Raw genomic sequence first — 17,219 nt, 5'->3', positions numbered from 1 at the left:
AAATATAGCAATAGGCAATTAAAAGGTGACCAGTCGACTTTTGCAAAGGGGCCTTCACTGCAGGGCAACGCATGTTGCAATGTTTTTAGTAACTTTTGATCTGTTTGAGCTAGAAACAATTTTTTATGGGTAAAATATTCAAATTATGCAGCAGATAATGGATTATGTGGCAACTGTGGCAAATCCATAATTATGCAGAAACTGCTGCAGCTGCAGAATCTCTCAACTCCAGAAGCCCTTTGTCTATGGGTATTAAACTGGTACTAATGAGGTGACACCTTTGCCCAGGCAGTCTTAAGGTGTAATAATGACAAAATAATTAATACTATCACAAAATGCGTTGCATTATATACCACATAATTTGCCTTTTCTTGCCTCGTAATTTAGTTAACTCTTCTGCATAAATTGTTCCTTGTTGCACAATACCAGCGGCCCAGCACATATCCCATAATCTCGGGGTTGCAGCCCAGCATGAGAGCAGACCGTACTCTTGTTGCTCAGTGTTGATCTGGGGTTTCTCTGGCCTACTTGCCACCGCGGATGGAGCGGGGTTACAGCTGCCTGTTCCGTTAGGGTCTGCCACAAGGCCGCCAGTGGATCACTCCCATGCATTGTTTGTCCACAGAGATCCTCGCCGGCGGTGTCAGCATCAAGAAGAATGCCATGTTGTGCCACGTGGACTCCGTGGACTGGAAGGACATCGTACGCGATGAGAAGGCCGAGGTCTTCATCACAGAAAACGGGAAGAACTGTGAGTACCCGCGGCGACCACAAGCCTAACACAGAGCCAGAGAGCTGCTCCAATCACAGCTTTTTACTCCATTTCTAGGCAACCTTCGTCCTGCAGCTTCTCCGCAAAGAGGACGTCCTTAGGCTGCACAGTCTCAGCTGCGACCACAGTCTGTCCCCCACCTGCAGCTTCTGGTCCTCATTCTCCTCATGTTATCTCCCTAGTAGTCTCTAAAAAGTGGCCTTTGGCAGAGTGTCCGTATACCTGCATGCATGTGCTGCGCACCACACTTTGGGCCAGATGTAGTAAACTCCAATTTTGCGACTTGCAAATTGCGAGTCTGACCGACTCGCAATTTGCAACTCGCAAAATTGGATGCAGAAAGGTGTCTCAGACACCTTCTGCGACTCGCTATGGGGTCGCAAAGACCCACCTCATCAATATTCATGAGGTGGGTCGCAGTTTGCGACCCCATAGCGAGTCCCTGCACTCACAGGGATGGTGGCCTGCTGTAGTCAGCAGACCTCCCTGTCTGTGACTGCTTTGTCAATAAAGCAGGTTTTTTTTTCATTTTGCAGCCCGTTTTCCTTATAGGAAACCGAGCTGCAAAACGAAAAATAAACCGAAACCATTTGTTTTTGTTTTTTTCAGAGTAGGCAGTACCTGCTCTAAAAAAATATTTTTTTCGGCATTCACAAAGGGGAAGGGGTCTCATGGGGACCCCTTCCCTTTTGCGAATGAGTTACCACCAGTGTGGCACTGGTGGTAACTGCGAGTTGGTTTGCGACCGCATTCGCGGTCACAAAGCAACTCTGAATGGCGATGCGGTCGCAAATAGGAAGGGAACACCCCTTCCTATTTGCGAGTCGCATTCGCAATTTGGGGATGAGCATCGCGTTCGGCCTTTTGCATGCCGCAAACTGCGTTTTTCACAGTTTGTGACATGCAAAAGGCTTCGTACATCTGGCCCTTTGTTATTTGCAGTTTTATATAACGCATGAGCGCGCTTTATATAAGAAACAAACGCTTTACTTGAGAGCCAGACATTACAGATGTTTTTAGGCACAGGTAGGTTAAATTGCTTGCCCAGAATCACAGAGAGGTCGGGATTCGAACCTCTAGCCTTTGGGCCTCATCTCCTCGCCGCAGCACATGCACAACACACTCCACATAGGCATATCATACACGCATCACACGCACAAGTGTACGATGTAGCTCACCTGGCCCCTACTGGCAGGGGAGTGATGCAAGCAAGCACCTCTGGTCGAGAGGTCGCAAAGGACTTCCGGCGACGGTATACTAGAGTGCAGGGCCGGCCTGCACACATAGTTATTATTTAATCATAAGATATTTTAACCTTTGTTGAGTTTATAAATCAATGTGCCATTCATTTTTATTATAACATAATGGAATTACTTTTATTTAATTAAATACATCACTTTTTATAAAGATTATTACATAGTAAAAATATATTTTTTGCTTTATTTGGGAATTTTTAATTTAAACATAAATACCATTTTAATATATTATATTTAAATTAATTACAGATTTAATTCAAAATTAATAGTGCAGTGGCATTCTTTATTATGTCCTACATTTAAAACAAATATATACAATTATTTTGCATTAATATTTAACATAAAAATGTTTTACCACTTTATTATGAAGCTTAATGAATAAGTTGTAATTTTCCCTGTACTTCATTATAGGGAGATCTTCACCTCAACTTTAACAATTTCATATTATTTGATTTTATTTAACATTATTTCCTGTGAGGTTTTATTTTTAAGTGCCTACCTTCATCATTTTCTGTGGTTGGCCATGTGTGGTGCTGGACATACCCGAGCTCCTGGCTGCAACAATTTATTGGTGAAGAATGTGATCTACTCTACTGATTATTGGTGCATTTTACATTAAAAAGCACCCGAATCGTTCTGCTTTGTTTATTGTAAAACATGGCATTATTTCTTGTTAACGTGTAAACTTCCTGTTTACTAGGTTCTAAATGTCACCCATCGTGTACAAAGGGATGCTGGGGGCCTGGGGAGGACCACTGTCAGAAACGTGAGTATCTTACCCTTCCATTAATCCATTGCATTTGATGCTTCTATAATTAGGTTTTCTTTGACGGCCCAGAGCCTGCTGGCCTCCTTGCTAACTTTATGTCTAGTGGCCTTTCATCTCTTGCCATTTTACTGCCCCGGGGCTACGATTGCCAGCTCCAGCCCAAGTCACGCACAGCAGCCTCCAGCAGGGCAAGCGCTTTCTGACATAATAGTTGCGAATGTCGACCTGGTCAAACCAGAGTGACCTGGGAGAGGTGTTTTTTGTGACTAACAGATCAAACAACTCCTGAACTGTTCAGATCAATCCCGTACATAAGGCAAACCCCGGTAAATGCTGTGGATTATGGGCACATTGGCAATAAGAAGACTGATCAATCGAAGATCTCGATCACGGTCATACTGTGATGGCGACTGGGCCAGGGTCTCATTGCGTGTACTACTGTTACTGGATGGGGAATACCACAACTACTGTCTGTATAAGAATAACTTGTATAGGGCAACCCTGTCACCTCTTAAGTGTATGGATCAGTCAATCAACCCAGCAATATTTCTCCAAGAGGAGCTGCTACTTAGCGTTTGAAGGATTTTACGTGAATGCGCACAGCTGTTCAGTCTCCACTGGGTGTAATATAGTCACATTGGTAGCACCAGTGTCTGTGTCAAGCTCCTGCCAGGAGCATGTAAGTAGGGACAGACAAAGAATAAATATTGGTCAGAGAAAGCTGGCCAAGGTCACACAGGGATTCAGAGGAGAAGGGAAAGAGCCAGTGAGGAAGCACTGCAAATACATTTTGGTCCGGGGGCCCTGAAATCCTTAAAGTGTCCCTGGTTGTCATATCTCCTCAAGCCTGGGGTCAGCTGAGTCGATGATTTACACCTGCTCCTAGTGGCACCAGGTGTATTTTGGGAACTCCCACCAGAAGAGTGTTACCAAAGTTAAGATTTGAATGTACTTGCGATTGTACCACTTGCTTGATATTGGGGTCCTGGATGTACCATTTATTATGTGTTCATGGGCTTAGTTTGAAATATACACCTTTGGCTAGTGTGTTGTTATGTGACAGCAAGTTCAAGTGTCTATCCTCTATGAAACCCAGGGATTTAGCACAATCTACAATTGACGTATGTTGTTAACTGTTGTTTTTGCGTTGGTACGGTACTGCTGGAAGGGAGGTTAGTAAGAATTCTGTTTCCGCAGGTTTAGTTTCAGGTGGTGCAGAGTAATCAAGACTCAACCTCGTCCAAGTCATGAGGTACTATTCCAGTGTCTTTTGGAGAGAGAGAGGTTTCTCATATAACTCAGTATAGTCTACCTAGAAATAGCAATACATGCTCAAGAGCTTAAGAATGGAGGTTAGCAGGTCAACGTAAAGGTTTAGTAGTGTGGGCTACAGTAGCGAGCCCCAAGGCATGCCTCAATGTACAGTTGTTTTGTTGAAAAGAGAGTCAGCTGGTTTGACACATTGACAGTAGTTTTCCAGGAACGAGAAGAACTAGTTGAGGATTGTGTCAATATATCTTATTCCTTCTTTAAATATCTCTAGAAGAGACAAGTGATTAACCATGTTGAAGGCCGTAAAAAGGTTGAGGAAGATGGGAAAGCAGGATTCACCTTTTTGTAAAAAGTGAACGACCTTACTGACTATTTTTAAGGTTGCTGTTTCAGCACAGTGACTTGTTCTGAAGCCTGACTGAAAATGATCTAATATGTCATTTTCAGCTGAGAGCCCAAAAGTTCTAAAGTGGTCAGCTAGCACTTTAGGCTATGGCATGTCCCACGAGAGCTGACAAATTTCAGTTACCCATACCCTCCGAGCCTGAATTACTCCTCCATTACACAGATAGTGTGCCCACAGATAGTGCACCATACAGCATAGTATTTCAGATGTCCCCAGTGCAAGTTTAAGTCTACTAGGAAGATATTGTTGTCTGAACTGATCAAGTTGTCAGCGATCATTTCAAGTAGTTGTTCTGAAAAGATTAGGTTGTCTACGAGGGATGGCATAGAATGTGAAAGAAGGTAGGAGTTGGCTGTGTTGCTTTTATCTCAATGAGGAGTCATTGAAAGGTAAAGAAGTGATATAGGAAATTTCTTTGTGGATGAGTGCCACTCGACCACCTACTCTTTCAGTTCTGTCCAGTCTAATACTGGAGGACCTGTGGAGTCAGCGTGATCTTTGTAGACATGTTTCCACTATAAAAGGTATGCCCAGATTATTCATGGTCATAACATCATCCATCAAAAGGCTATGTTTTGGGACAATCTATGGTTATGAAGATGTTTGAGGAAAGTTTGCAGTCTTTGATGGATCTGGTGTGACTGTTTTTCTATTAGTGAGTTGTTATGATTGATGCCTTTGTCATGGCCACTCAATAGTTTCCTCTTCGTGGTCTTGATATGGATGGATGAGTCTTCTTGAATGTCCATTGTGTCTACTTTACAGTTGTAATCTCTTAGTAGGTCTTCAAAGTCTTCTTCATTGAGATTTGTAGCTTGTACTGGTGCAATGTTATTGGTTCCTGTGTAGTCTGGACATGCTAACAACATTGCTGTAGTGTCTGTTGCAGTTGCATATGGGATATTGTTCCAGTGAATTTTTAAGTCTAGTTATCTTAGATCTTGGCATACATGAGATTAGACTAAAGAACTTGTTATCCTAATGAGGGGTGCCCACTTGACAACAAAGGTATTGTTATTGGGGATATCTTTGGCTTTACGAGTCATGGTGTGTTTATACAGGAAGTATTGCCTCAGGGAAGAAGGGGAACGAGGGACTATATATTGGTAGTGTGTTTGGATGTGGTGATCAGCCAGGAGAGCTTGTAACCTGTGGGGTAATGATGGTGGATACTAAGTGGTATTGGCGAGTCAGACAGTGGTGGAAGAAGTATGGAAGTAGTCGGGGGAGTTCTTCAGGCCTACTCAAGGTGTCCTGTTATTGACGTTCAGCAGTGAACATAAGTGGGTGGTGTGGTAGTGGTGGTGTTGTTGGTGCTGCTATATAGTTGCACCTCTTGGGATCTGATTGGGTTCCAGTGGTATGGTGGGAGGGAAGGATGGAGGATGCTGCTAACTTCATAAAACAGGATCAGTGCGATTCTGTGGCTTGATAACTGGCTTGGAAGGTGTAGAACTGTAGGTGAGGTGTAAGGTGTAGTCTTCATGTTGTCCTTACAATTCTGTTTAAGGGTACAGGCAGCTGCTGAGGTTGACACGTGGGCTGGTTGGGTCGCTTGAGCTTGGGTTTTGGGGCTACGGAAGTGCAAATGTATCGTTCAATAAATTCTTTGCGTACCTCTGATGATGTCATCATTGTATAAGGGTATATTTGTGAAAAAATTTATAATTCGCGTGTCTGGTGTTCCTTCATTTCCTATCTGCCGTTGCCAATGGTATGTGCTTACTTTGCGGGGTTTGTTGCTGGTAAAGATCATTGGCTCTCGTGTTTGGACACAGGGACTTATTGTTCACCAGCAGACTTTGACCCAGAGCGAGAGAGAGAGAGAGAGAGAGGAAGAGAGACTGAGAAGGGAGAACTAAGGAGAAAAAGAAACATTGAACAAAGTCACAAAAGAAGAAAGCAGAAATGAAAACGAACCTGCACGAGCGCGAAAACGAGGCAAGGATATGCAGGGAGGTGGAAGGAGGCAAGAGGTGAAATCAAAACCAGACAGACTTAGTATTTGGCGACCCGTGGCATTTAGCACCGTCTGTGACGGGCTTCTGAGAGAACCGCGGGCTCACGCAGTTCTTATTCTTATTAAAAGATTAAGCGCTTCTTGGGCTCAGTTCACAATAGGAATGTAATTGGCTATGGTAAATACATTTGTTTTTTTCGGACTTGTGTTCCTAGTCTGTAAACAAACATCATCTCAGGGCAAAGACAGGGGGCCGTCTGACTTTCAAAGTGCGGATGCGAATGTCTGCAAGTTAGTAGCGCCCTCTTGTGGTGAAGAAAATGCTATGTTTTCAGCCCCAGACTTCACACAGAGAAACATTTTTGTAATCTGTAAAACAGACACAGTCAGTCCTTTCACACGTACCCCATATAGTGAGGGCTCCCCTGTTCCTCAGATCATGGCTTCACTATGTTCAGCAGCTTTTCCCAACTTCCTTGGAAGAAGACCAGTGAATAGTGCTGCGCTTATTCTCATGATCACTGCCCTACACCATGGACGTAATTTAGAGGCCACGTCAACCTAGCTTGACCTTTGCGACCCCTGGCACTGCCTTTGCGACCCCTGGACTCAGAGGTGGCACACCCAGTGCCAGGAACGCAGTGGCAGCTCGTCCTTATGTACATTGTTTGCAGCTCCACTCTCTGTTTTCTCCCAACTTTTTTATTACACTAACAGTGAATAATGTTTAATTATTTACTGATACTGTAATAAAAAAGGGACAGCAATTAGCTGGTATATGGCCTTCCCTGTCAGGTGAGGTAAGCAAAAAAAGTGTTTTGAAATGTATATTGTGTGCATGCTCGCGGGTGTGTGTGTGTTTATTTGAGAAAGAGTATGTGTATAAGGATAAATGTGTGTTTGTGTAAACGTGTTTGTGTGAGTGAAATTCAAAGGTCAAAGGGCGTGTGATGACACTTCCGCTGCCCCTGGCATTTTGGTCGTATTTTGGTGAATTGACGTTCATGCCCTACACCCCTCATTTATTAGTCTCCTCTTTACCCCTAAGACTGCTTTGTTTACTTCAGTCTTGCTAATTTATCCACACATTGCTTCGTACACTGCTGCAGAGGCTCATTTTCATTTCTATTCCTTTCCCTAACTCACTTATTTCATCATCACTGCCTCGCCCGCTGCAATGGAGCCTCACTTGTTCCATTGGGCACTGCCTCACGCGCTTAAATGGCAGCTCATGTGCTCCTCACAGCTTGCCTTGTGCATTTCACTGGAGAGTCACCAATTAAAAACGAGATTAAATAAAGAATGGACAGCATTATTTGTAATCTCGTTGCATACAGGCCACACTGCATCTGCTGTATTTGTCCACATCCATGTTGCGAGATTCAGTTGTGTGAGCCCCTTAACTGCAGCTCTGTTGATTTGAAATAGTGTTCAATATTTGCTTATCCTTCTCTGTCCCTTATTTAGACAAAATGTCATCCTTTTATGAAGACTGAAAACTAAAAATACCATGTTTTACACAACAAAAAGACACTTTGTGAAAAATTTACCAAACCTCTTAATGAAGTATGATATAAGATTTTTTTCGTAAAGAATATTCACCCAGGAAATGCGATACAAATGTATGAAAAGTAGGTAAGGATTTGGGAAAAAAAAATGTTCAGCCCTTTTTAACATAATATTCGAACTACGTTAGTCACAAAACATAACATATTTCAACCTTGAGTTCACTGTTTGCAGTGTCTTCATTAAGACTAATGGTTGCCTGTCTCTTTTTACATTGATTACATTAATTTTGTATACATTTCCTTATTTGTTCTACGTATTTAAATTAATCAAATTGTGAATTTAACTTAATAAATCAATTAACCTTATTCATTCATTTTATTTGAGTGCGAGGGAAGCCAGCAACACAAGAGACTTTTTCATTTTAAAATTTCTAAATTTGTGTTTTGTTCCTCATTCCTTTGGTTATATTTACCCTGTTTTTGTTTCTCTCATCGCCTCTTACCAGTGACAAAAACCATCTGTGCTGAGCAGTGTAATGGCCGATGTTTTGGTACGAACCCCAACGAATGCTGCCATGACGAATGCGCGGGGGGCTGTACTGGACCTCGGGAGACCAATTGCTTTGTAGGTACCAAGCGCCTGCCTGGGTGAGAGATGTAAAGGAGTTTGTCAGTCCACAGGGGTGGGGGTATTGTCTTCCACAAAGAACCCTACAAGAGAGGGCAAAAGTACACAAGCACACAGGAACAATGCCTACGACCAAACTTGACCGGCTGCTGTTTGCGGCACTTGTGTTTTTTGCTCTATTTTTTTAAGTTGAAATGCATCATTGTCTTCCAGATGGAGGAGAGAATGCATTTTATGCTAAAACACAGCACCTAATATAATTTTGTATAATTTCCCCGAAATGTCGCGTAATTACACAAACGTAAACTACGCAGAATTCGCACATCCCTAATTTACACCAAAAGGAAAAGCCAAAAAGATTCTACACAACAAAATCTAGGCTAACTCCACAAACATATAGGTTACTAGGTCTTAGGATAGAACAAAAAAGACCCTGTAGGCAAGGCATTTTTGTAAAATAAATATTTGTTATGAACAGGCTTTCATGAATGATGATTCGGCACACTGATTAAAACCAATTCACTACAGTCTGATTGCAGCTGTCTATGCCAATACTGACAGACAGTTTTTCCCAGGGAAAGAGTGGTTTTGGTGCATTTGGGGTGCTATGAGCTGTTGGCTATTTGAGTTAAGGTGCCTTGATGACTGTCTTAACTTGCTAGGTTTATGGGCACTTGGTCCCAGGACGCTCCAGTACTACAATCCTAATCAAGATCTGAGGATTGGTTAGGTTAACTCAGTTGAGATGAAGGACTGGGCCTTACACTCGGGTGCGAGGTAGTGGGTCACAGGTCCTTCTCTGAGGGTAGGCAGAGATGTGATGTGGATTAAAAGCCTACTGACAATCAGTTACCAGGGGCACCACCTACCTGGCCCGGAAGCATCTATTTTACCCTTCTTCCTGTTGCCAAAAACGAACGCAAAGAAGGAGTTAAGGCACAATTACCTGGTTAAACAAATCTGTTCTTTATTAAAAGGGCGGGCAAAATGAATACCAGCCCATGATAATAGCCACTCAGAAGGGCCCAAAATTCATGAGTTGAAAAGGGCAACTAACACCTCATTTAAGGACAGGCAAAATTATAATTCCATAAGTGTAAATGGACAAAATTCATTATTTTGCGATAATCTGAAATTGTGAAATTTGGATATTTTTTTAAACTATGCCTTTACTAGAATCTTCCCATCTTTTAGGAGAAATCCAACCACATAACAGGCAGTTTTAGGGGAAGGGGGGATTTCAGAAAATGTTTTGAAAAATAAAACACAAAAAATCAATTTTCACATTCTTTCTCCCACAAAACCAATGCTTCCTATTTTACTTCCAAATGTTTCAAAAATGTTATGAAATTTGCAAAATTACCCATAGGATCTCACAAACCTTGCAAAGTGAAGTACTGCAGTATCATACACGCCTAGCCCCACCCTCCTCGCAAACATTGTTGGTACAGACCCTACTGCCTCTCCCAAACACAGGAGATCTGAGAAGGAGGAAAGAGATTGATGTGATGGTGGAATCGAGTCAGGGCGGACCACCCCTCAGCCATTCTACCTCGACACAACTTGCAAGGTCAGAGGATGCAGCTGGATTCACATGCACAAATATCACTCTAGAGGCAACACTAGTAAAGGATGTAGACTTCCTTAGTCTCATGAAGATCTACTTCAGAGCTGCAGAAGGCAGTTTTCCCATGATCGTCCTCCAAAGGAGTGACTTTGGTGCAGGTCTTATTTCCCTCTGTGCAGGTGTGGCATTGCGCTATCTGTAGTCACAACTACCTGTGGACAGTCTAGACACAGACGTTAGAAGAGCCTTAACTTGCCCAGCGAAACCAAGTAATGGCAGACAGCACTCCCTTCTAGAAACTAAATGCTCCCTTCACTGGGACAGGGGATTGTGTGTAACACTCGCTGTCAGCATTTAAACAGCTGAAATAAAGGGGCAAATTTACTATGATTACACGCAATACAGGACAGCACGTAAAGTTTCTGTGCTGCGTTGCGTGAAAGGGTGAGAGCAGAAATGCTCCAAATCTACAAACGGAGCATTCCTTGTGCTGGTGCATTTGTGAGGCCTGCTTAATGTTGGGATTAGGATCATATGAGGATGGCCACAATGTTGTAGCTGGAGTTAGGGGTGCAGTTATGGGTTGGAACTGAAGTGGAAGTGTGTTTGGGGTCGTATTTAAAGGTGGGCCCCAAGTTAGCATTCACCAGAGACATCCATTTTCTACTGCTTCTCGTTACCCTCATTTTCTGCCTTGGTCTTCTCTTTGCAGGCTTGTCGGCACTTCAACGACAGCGGTGCCTGTGTGCCCATCTGCCCCCGGCCACTCATCTACAACAAGTTGACTTTTCAACTGGAGCCCAACCCTGACACCAAGTACCAGTACGGAAGTTTCTGTGTCAAAAAATGCCCTCGTAAGTATGCATGATAGGGACATGAGAACGCAAGATGAGGGAAGAGCGGGAGGAAGCTGGGTTGGGGGCACCATGAGATCAATTGGGTGGTGATATCAACTTTTAGAAAACATTTTGAAACACTTTTTGCACAAAGTTTGAAAGGCATACGGGCACAAAATATTCTGAAAGGGGTCAATGGTGTAGAGAATGCAAATCATCTTGGCTTTGTCCCAAAGAATAAGTTTGTAACCCTTCCTAAGACTTTCTTTTGTCGAAGGTGTTGGCAATCAATGTACAACACATCTTTGCTTTACTGTAGCTACCTGGTGGGAGAATATATCAATGTGAAGATAACAGTAGAGGGAAAATTCCATTCTGTGAAATGTCAGGTTCTCCTTTTTCAAGGATTTCTCAATTGTGGCAGATAAGAGCATCATACCGAACCTATGCTCATGGAAATTAAGGGATTTGTCTGGGTTTACACTTTTTTAGTCCCACCTGTTGTGAGACCCGGATTCCTGGGCACCAGGCCACTCAGGGGTTACTATGCACCAATCGCATCAATTGGAGTGTTCCCCGCTGGTGTCCTGGAGCCTCAGTACTAGTGGACCCAAAACTGGATAACCAAGTACCCCTTTCCAGCACTTGACTCTCTCATGGTAGCGAGACGCAGCATTCCAAGGCTTACTCAAGGTGAGGTGGGTTTAGACATTCAGAATACAATACACACCATGCTACCAGCTGATAAGATCAATGTCCAGTCAGTGTTTTACCTTTTACATAGAAAAATACTTTAATACACATAAGAGAAATATACTACACATAAAACTAGGATGAACAATAAAAAACAGATAACTCTACAACCCTCTGGCCCAGAGTTCAGACGCCAAAACAGTATTATAGCACCAAGACACTAAGCACTATAAAAACAGTTAGCATGTTGGCACACAATTAGCATTGCATATTATGGACCTTGTTGCACAGGGTTGCTCTCATTCGCTAGAGCCATAATATAATAAATTATAAATTGTATTTCTATAGCACTTACTACCCCTGAGAAGGTGTTGAAGCGATTTGCGGCGAGTAGCACTTTACTCGGAAGCCAAATTAGTGAGTGGTCAGTCAACTGGTTATTGGGGTTAGTTGTGCAAGCTCATCTCATTCATTCTGTGGTAATGGTCGACATAGATGTGATTATTAGAGGGGGGCTAGGTGAGACACAGTTTTTAGCTGGATTTAATCGATATTTTTATGATTTTCAAAGAGTTTCAAGGCAGATAGGCATGACATTTTTTTAGAGTGACAGAAGGTAGAAAGAAGCAGAGGGTGATTTTAAAAACCATAAGTGATTGCCAATTTGTCATGCAGGATTTTAAGGGTTATTACAGGTTCAGGTTTAGCATTTTTGCATGCAAATTGTGGATGTAACCAATTGAAAGAAATAGTTTCAAAGATACTTCTCACAGTAAAAAAGGAAACACAAGAGACCATATTAAATACTATGCTATATAAAATATTGTCAGTTTATGCAAATTATACACACCATAAACAATACATATTATAAAAAATAAAATGTTATGTAAACACCCCGCCAACTTAAAAATATAACAAGGCAATGAATATAGACACATTGCTGTAACCATTAGCATATTCAGTGCCATGATTGTCACCCATGTAATGGCTGGTTTGGAAGGTGCTGTCCCCTTCATCTTCCCAAAGATCACCCCCATGTCCAGCATAATGGGTGTGTCTGGGGACACCTTCTGCTTCCAGCATCCACATTGCCTTGTGGTGATACCAATCCTTCTTTTGCAGTGATGTTGTTACAGCATATTAGAGAGGAAACCAATCTAGTGGCATCGGGGATCTGATCACAGGTGCCTGATGTCTTGACACAGATTACTGAAGTCTCACTAGTGTGGTTGGCCAGAGTGCCAGTACCCTGATACCCCCAGATGTCACAAAGAGAAAGGTGGGGACCTGTAAGACAGGACACTCTTCACCAGCTACAGGGTTTAACCGGAAGCATCACACAGGCTCCCACAGCACAGGGAAAGGGGTCTGGGCACAGTGATCTCACCTTCAAATGCTGGGTTCAAGGCTACCCATCTCCCTCTATCTCTGTTGATGCATTGCAAGCTTCGAGCAGCCGTCTGCAATTCCCTTGTGTTCCAAGCTGATGCTCCACAAGCCTCACACCACAGCTGGTTCTCTGCATTCAGGTTGCTGACCAAATCCCTTGCTCCTCTTCAAGCTGGTGAATTCCTTCACAGCAGAATCCATCCGTCACAGAGAAAACAAACACTGTGAGCAATCTTCTCTTGCCTTCACATCACGGGCCCCAGCTGGCTTCCGTAGATGCTTGTTAGAACAGAAGACCAGTCTTGAGCAACCATTAACACTGATGCCAGACTTTTATCACCTCTGATTGATAGGCTGTTCCACTCAGAGGGTCTGCTATTTTTGAATCATAGGTGCCCTTCTAATCTTAAGGCACATGTATGTCATGCTCACTGCGTGTCCAAGGCATGCAAAGGATGAGTTACTGTACTTCAGGACAGGCTGTTGGTATAAGCCAGGGCTATTCCCCAGAGAGGAATCTTAATTAACTCCATACCAGGGGACACTGAACATCACCCAACAATAATTGGGGCAGAGGGTCCTTCCTAGCAGAGTTAGTGCAGCTAAACACAGATAAGAGCAAGCGTATTCCCCCAGCCCACCAGGCTTCTCCACGGAATAGGGAGGGGCACGGGGAGCTTGAATGTCAAGTAGAACAACACAGCTCACATTAAACACAATGGCTCAACTCACCATTCCCCCCTAGGGTACTTACTGGCTCTCAAACATACATCCCAGGTAGACAAAGGCAACAGGACCACAGGCAAGGGAGACTGCACAGACTTGGTCAGGAGGGTGGCTGGTAGCCCCCCCACCAACGGTACAAGGATACAGGTATCCCTGACTATAGATGTATTGCTGCCACTGCTGTCAGAGCAGCACAGCCTGTGTAGAGAGGGCAATAGTCACTCTCTGTGAAATAGGGGTGCACTATGCATGCCCCCCTCGACCTCAGAGACAAGCTCTAGGGTCTCAGTCCATGTAAAAGGGATATTTTCGGTGGACATGCATGATTGTCATGTTCACTGAGATAGAGATCCAGAAACCATAGAATGATTTTAAGTGACTTGCCTGGAGATCAGCATAAGGCAGGGGAAGCACACTCTCCAGAGACATGTAGAAGACTTACCGTCTCAACACCTGTGTTAAGAAGGTCTCCTAGTCTGTGGTCAGTGACGTACGAGGAGAGGGAAGTCAACCAGACGGGCTTTACTCCACTCCAATTGTGAGCCATTGACTTGCAATATTGTCAGCCAAAGTGTTGTATCACAAGGGCTATTTGTAAAACGCAAAGGATTTAGCATCACAATTGTGAGCTACTACGTTCCATATGAGAGGCTCCTACCGTTACCAACCGTGAAAAAACGTTCCTCGTGTGGAGGATGGGCCTCAGAGTGTGCAGGACCCTGAGCCCTTCACTCGCTTACCAACTATAAAGTAAGGCCGGTCAAATTTTCTGCTACATGGATGTAAGCTTGTGCAATGTTTGAAAATTCATTTTACGCTGGTTAAGCAAAATGCCAGAGATTATGCTATGATAACACTTCTTATAATTACGTGATGTTGGCAGCAAAAATATAACACAAGCACACAGGAACAATACAATCAATCAGAATGCGAGCAGCTGCTGTTTGCATCATTTATGTTTTTTGCACTTTGCCCTGAGTTAAGAGGGCCTAGCGCCACCTTAGCACCGCTTTAGCTTCATTTTTTTTACGCTATGGTGGCGCAAATGTGGCCTTTTCCCTGCACCAAATTTACAAAGTGGCGCAATGCATGCATGCGTGCGCCATGCATAATGTATGCAAAGGGTGTCTTTCCCCATTTAGGGGGGTTGAAAAATGGCACAAAGAAATCTAAGAGATTGCTGTGCATCATTTTTTTCAGCACTTTTAGCGCCTACTCAGAGCACGCGTTAAAAGGAGGCACACCATTATTCATAATGAGCCTCAATGGGCTTTGCAGGATTAGCGTCAACATTTTTTTATTTTTATGAAATTGTTTTTATTGATGTTTCGTTACAATAAAATGAGCATGCTCATTTACATAAGACTTCAGGCTTCACACCTTGTTCTGTGCTTTCTCCCTGTCCCTCCCCACCCAAGGCAAGTTTAACAGTTAGCAGAGAGATACACATTCTTAAGACACCGCTTTCGCCCTGCAAATGGTGAACAAAGCCGTTAGCTTCCCTTACATGAAACAAATAACGAACAAAACCTTACAACACAACAAATGTCCCATTCCTTTTATGCATCTGAAGCGAGTTAAAAGGCCACTGGATCGAGAGCCCCCTCCCCGACCCAGAGATATCATTCCTAGTCGCACTCATCGACCCCTTGCAACTACTTCCTATACGTGGAAAAGATGCACCACCCGAAAACAGGCTACATGCTGCAAGAGGTAGGCCTTGTGAGAGGAACCTGACAAAGGGGTTCCAGACAAAGTCAAAACTTCTGCGCGAGCCGTCCATTTTGTCAGCTAGACGCTCCATGGCGAGGCCCGCCATAACCTCCTGAGCCACAGAGCTATTGGAAGTGGGTCCACTTTCTTCCAGAAAGACTCTAAGGTTGTCTTTGCCGCCCCCAACGCCAACCACAGAATGGAGCGATCCCCCTGCGATTGATGTTTCAGCTCCGGGGCGCGAAGGCCCAACAGCATGTGCTCTAGAGATGTCAGTATGGGGTAGCCCAATATCTCTTTTAAAGTGAGAGAGGATTTCGTTGCAGTAAGGGCGGATAGCAGGACAATCCCACCAAATATGCCTGAAATCCCCCAGCATTCCACAGCCTCGCCAACACCGGTCGGATGCCTGGGGGTATATTTTCTTAAGCTTCTTAGGGTAGAGGTACCAATTGTAAAGTAGTTTATAGTGTGCTTTCCTGGCGCCCATCGAGCGGTTATATTTAGATATATTATGCCCCAAACTTCTGGCGAGGAGGCTGGAGGATGTATTGCCAGAGTTGATACATCCGGATCAATCGGGCTTTATCAAGGGCCGCCAAATGCATGACAATTTGCGATGCGTCATCCACCTGATGGAAAAGGTAACTAAGAAGCGGGTGCCCGCACATTTGTTGGCGCTCGATGCTGAAAAAGCATTCAATAGGGTGGAGTGGTCCTTCCTGGTGGCAACAATGCGGCGTTTTGGATTTGGGGAACAATTTATAACAATGGTGATGAGCAATTATTCATGTCCCCGGTCCTGCATTCTGGTAAACGGGATGACCGCTGATTTCATGACCCACTTCCAATAGCTCTGTGGCTCAGGAGGTTATGGCGGGCCTCGCCATGGAGCGTCTAGCTGACAAAATGGACGGCTTGCGCAGAAGTTTTGATAATGTTTTTTTATCATGTTTTATTACCATGTGGAGAGTTCTGATACACTCAGTAGCAGCATGTAAGTTGGCAAGTCTAATTCAAATTAATTTCATATTAAAATTAACGTAGTTTTTTACAGAAGGTGCATAGCTTCCATTTTTGAGCACTGCAGGCCAGATTCATGGAGAAGAAATGGGTGCCCTCCCTAAAAGTCAAAATCAGGAGGCAACTTGTCCAGATTCACGAGCCTCTCTCTTTTAGCCCCTGCCAGCCTGGCCTGCCAAGTCTGACTGTGCTTCTTTTGACAGATAACTTTGTGGTGGACCAGAGTTCATGTGTACGTGCTTGTCCGAACAACAAGATGGAGAGGGAGAAAAATGGGGTCAAGATGTGCCAGCTCTGCTCGGGACTTTGTCCTAAAGGTGAGTATAGAGTCTCTTAGACGGTTAATACAAACGAAGGGCCATGGCCTTGTTGATCCGAAACGGACATTATAGGAGGCTGATGAGATATCTTAGACCAATGCTCAGGCATACAGCGGGGCCAGCTGTGAAGATGGGTTAAAAAAGGCCTTTGACTGGGGTCCATCAAGGGTCTGGCATAGGCTGAGATCAAACTCTTCAGATGCAGTAACTTATTGTTGTGCTTCATGTTTCAGACTGTGGGGATTCATGGATGTGCATGGATGTGCATGTGGAGTGCGTCCCACATATTTGTTTGTGCCTACGGCGTGTGCTTGTCATCAACGTTCCTCGTTGATCCTTATACCATCACCCCTCTACACAACACTTCTGTTCCCAACAAGC

The 17,219-nt window shown here is 43.8% G+C and overlaps 1 protein-coding gene across 2 annotated transcripts in view; it reads left to right on the top strand.

The window, feature by feature from the left end:
• Window positions 1–17,219, top strand: part of ERBB3 (erb-b2 receptor tyrosine kinase 3) — a 184,929-nt gene that overhangs the window by 122,596 nt on the left and 45,114 nt on the right. For both annotated transcript variants that reach the window (XM_069230585.1, XM_069230584.1), the window contains exons 4-8: window positions 626–751; window positions 2,729–2,794; window positions 8,450–8,568; window positions 10,851–10,992; window positions 16,722–16,835. In XM_069230585.1, the coding sequence (XP_069086686.1) occupies window positions 626–751; window positions 2,729–2,794; window positions 8,450–8,568; window positions 10,851–10,992; window positions 16,722–16,835 (567 nt within the window). The remainder of the gene's footprint in view (window positions 1–625; window positions 752–2,728; window positions 2,795–8,449; window positions 8,569–10,850; window positions 10,993–16,721; window positions 16,836–17,219) is intronic.

Source organism: Pleurodeles waltl, chromosome 4_2 (genome assembly GCF_031143425.1).
Source record: "Pleurodeles waltl isolate 20211129_DDA chromosome 4_2, aPleWal1.hap1.20221129, whole genome shotgun sequence".
Lineage (NCBI taxonomy): Eukaryota > Metazoa > Chordata > Amphibia > Caudata > Salamandridae > Pleurodeles > Pleurodeles waltl.
The sequence above is the reverse complement of the archived record's forward strand: the minus strand, read 5'-3'. Positions and strand labels throughout refer to the sequence as shown.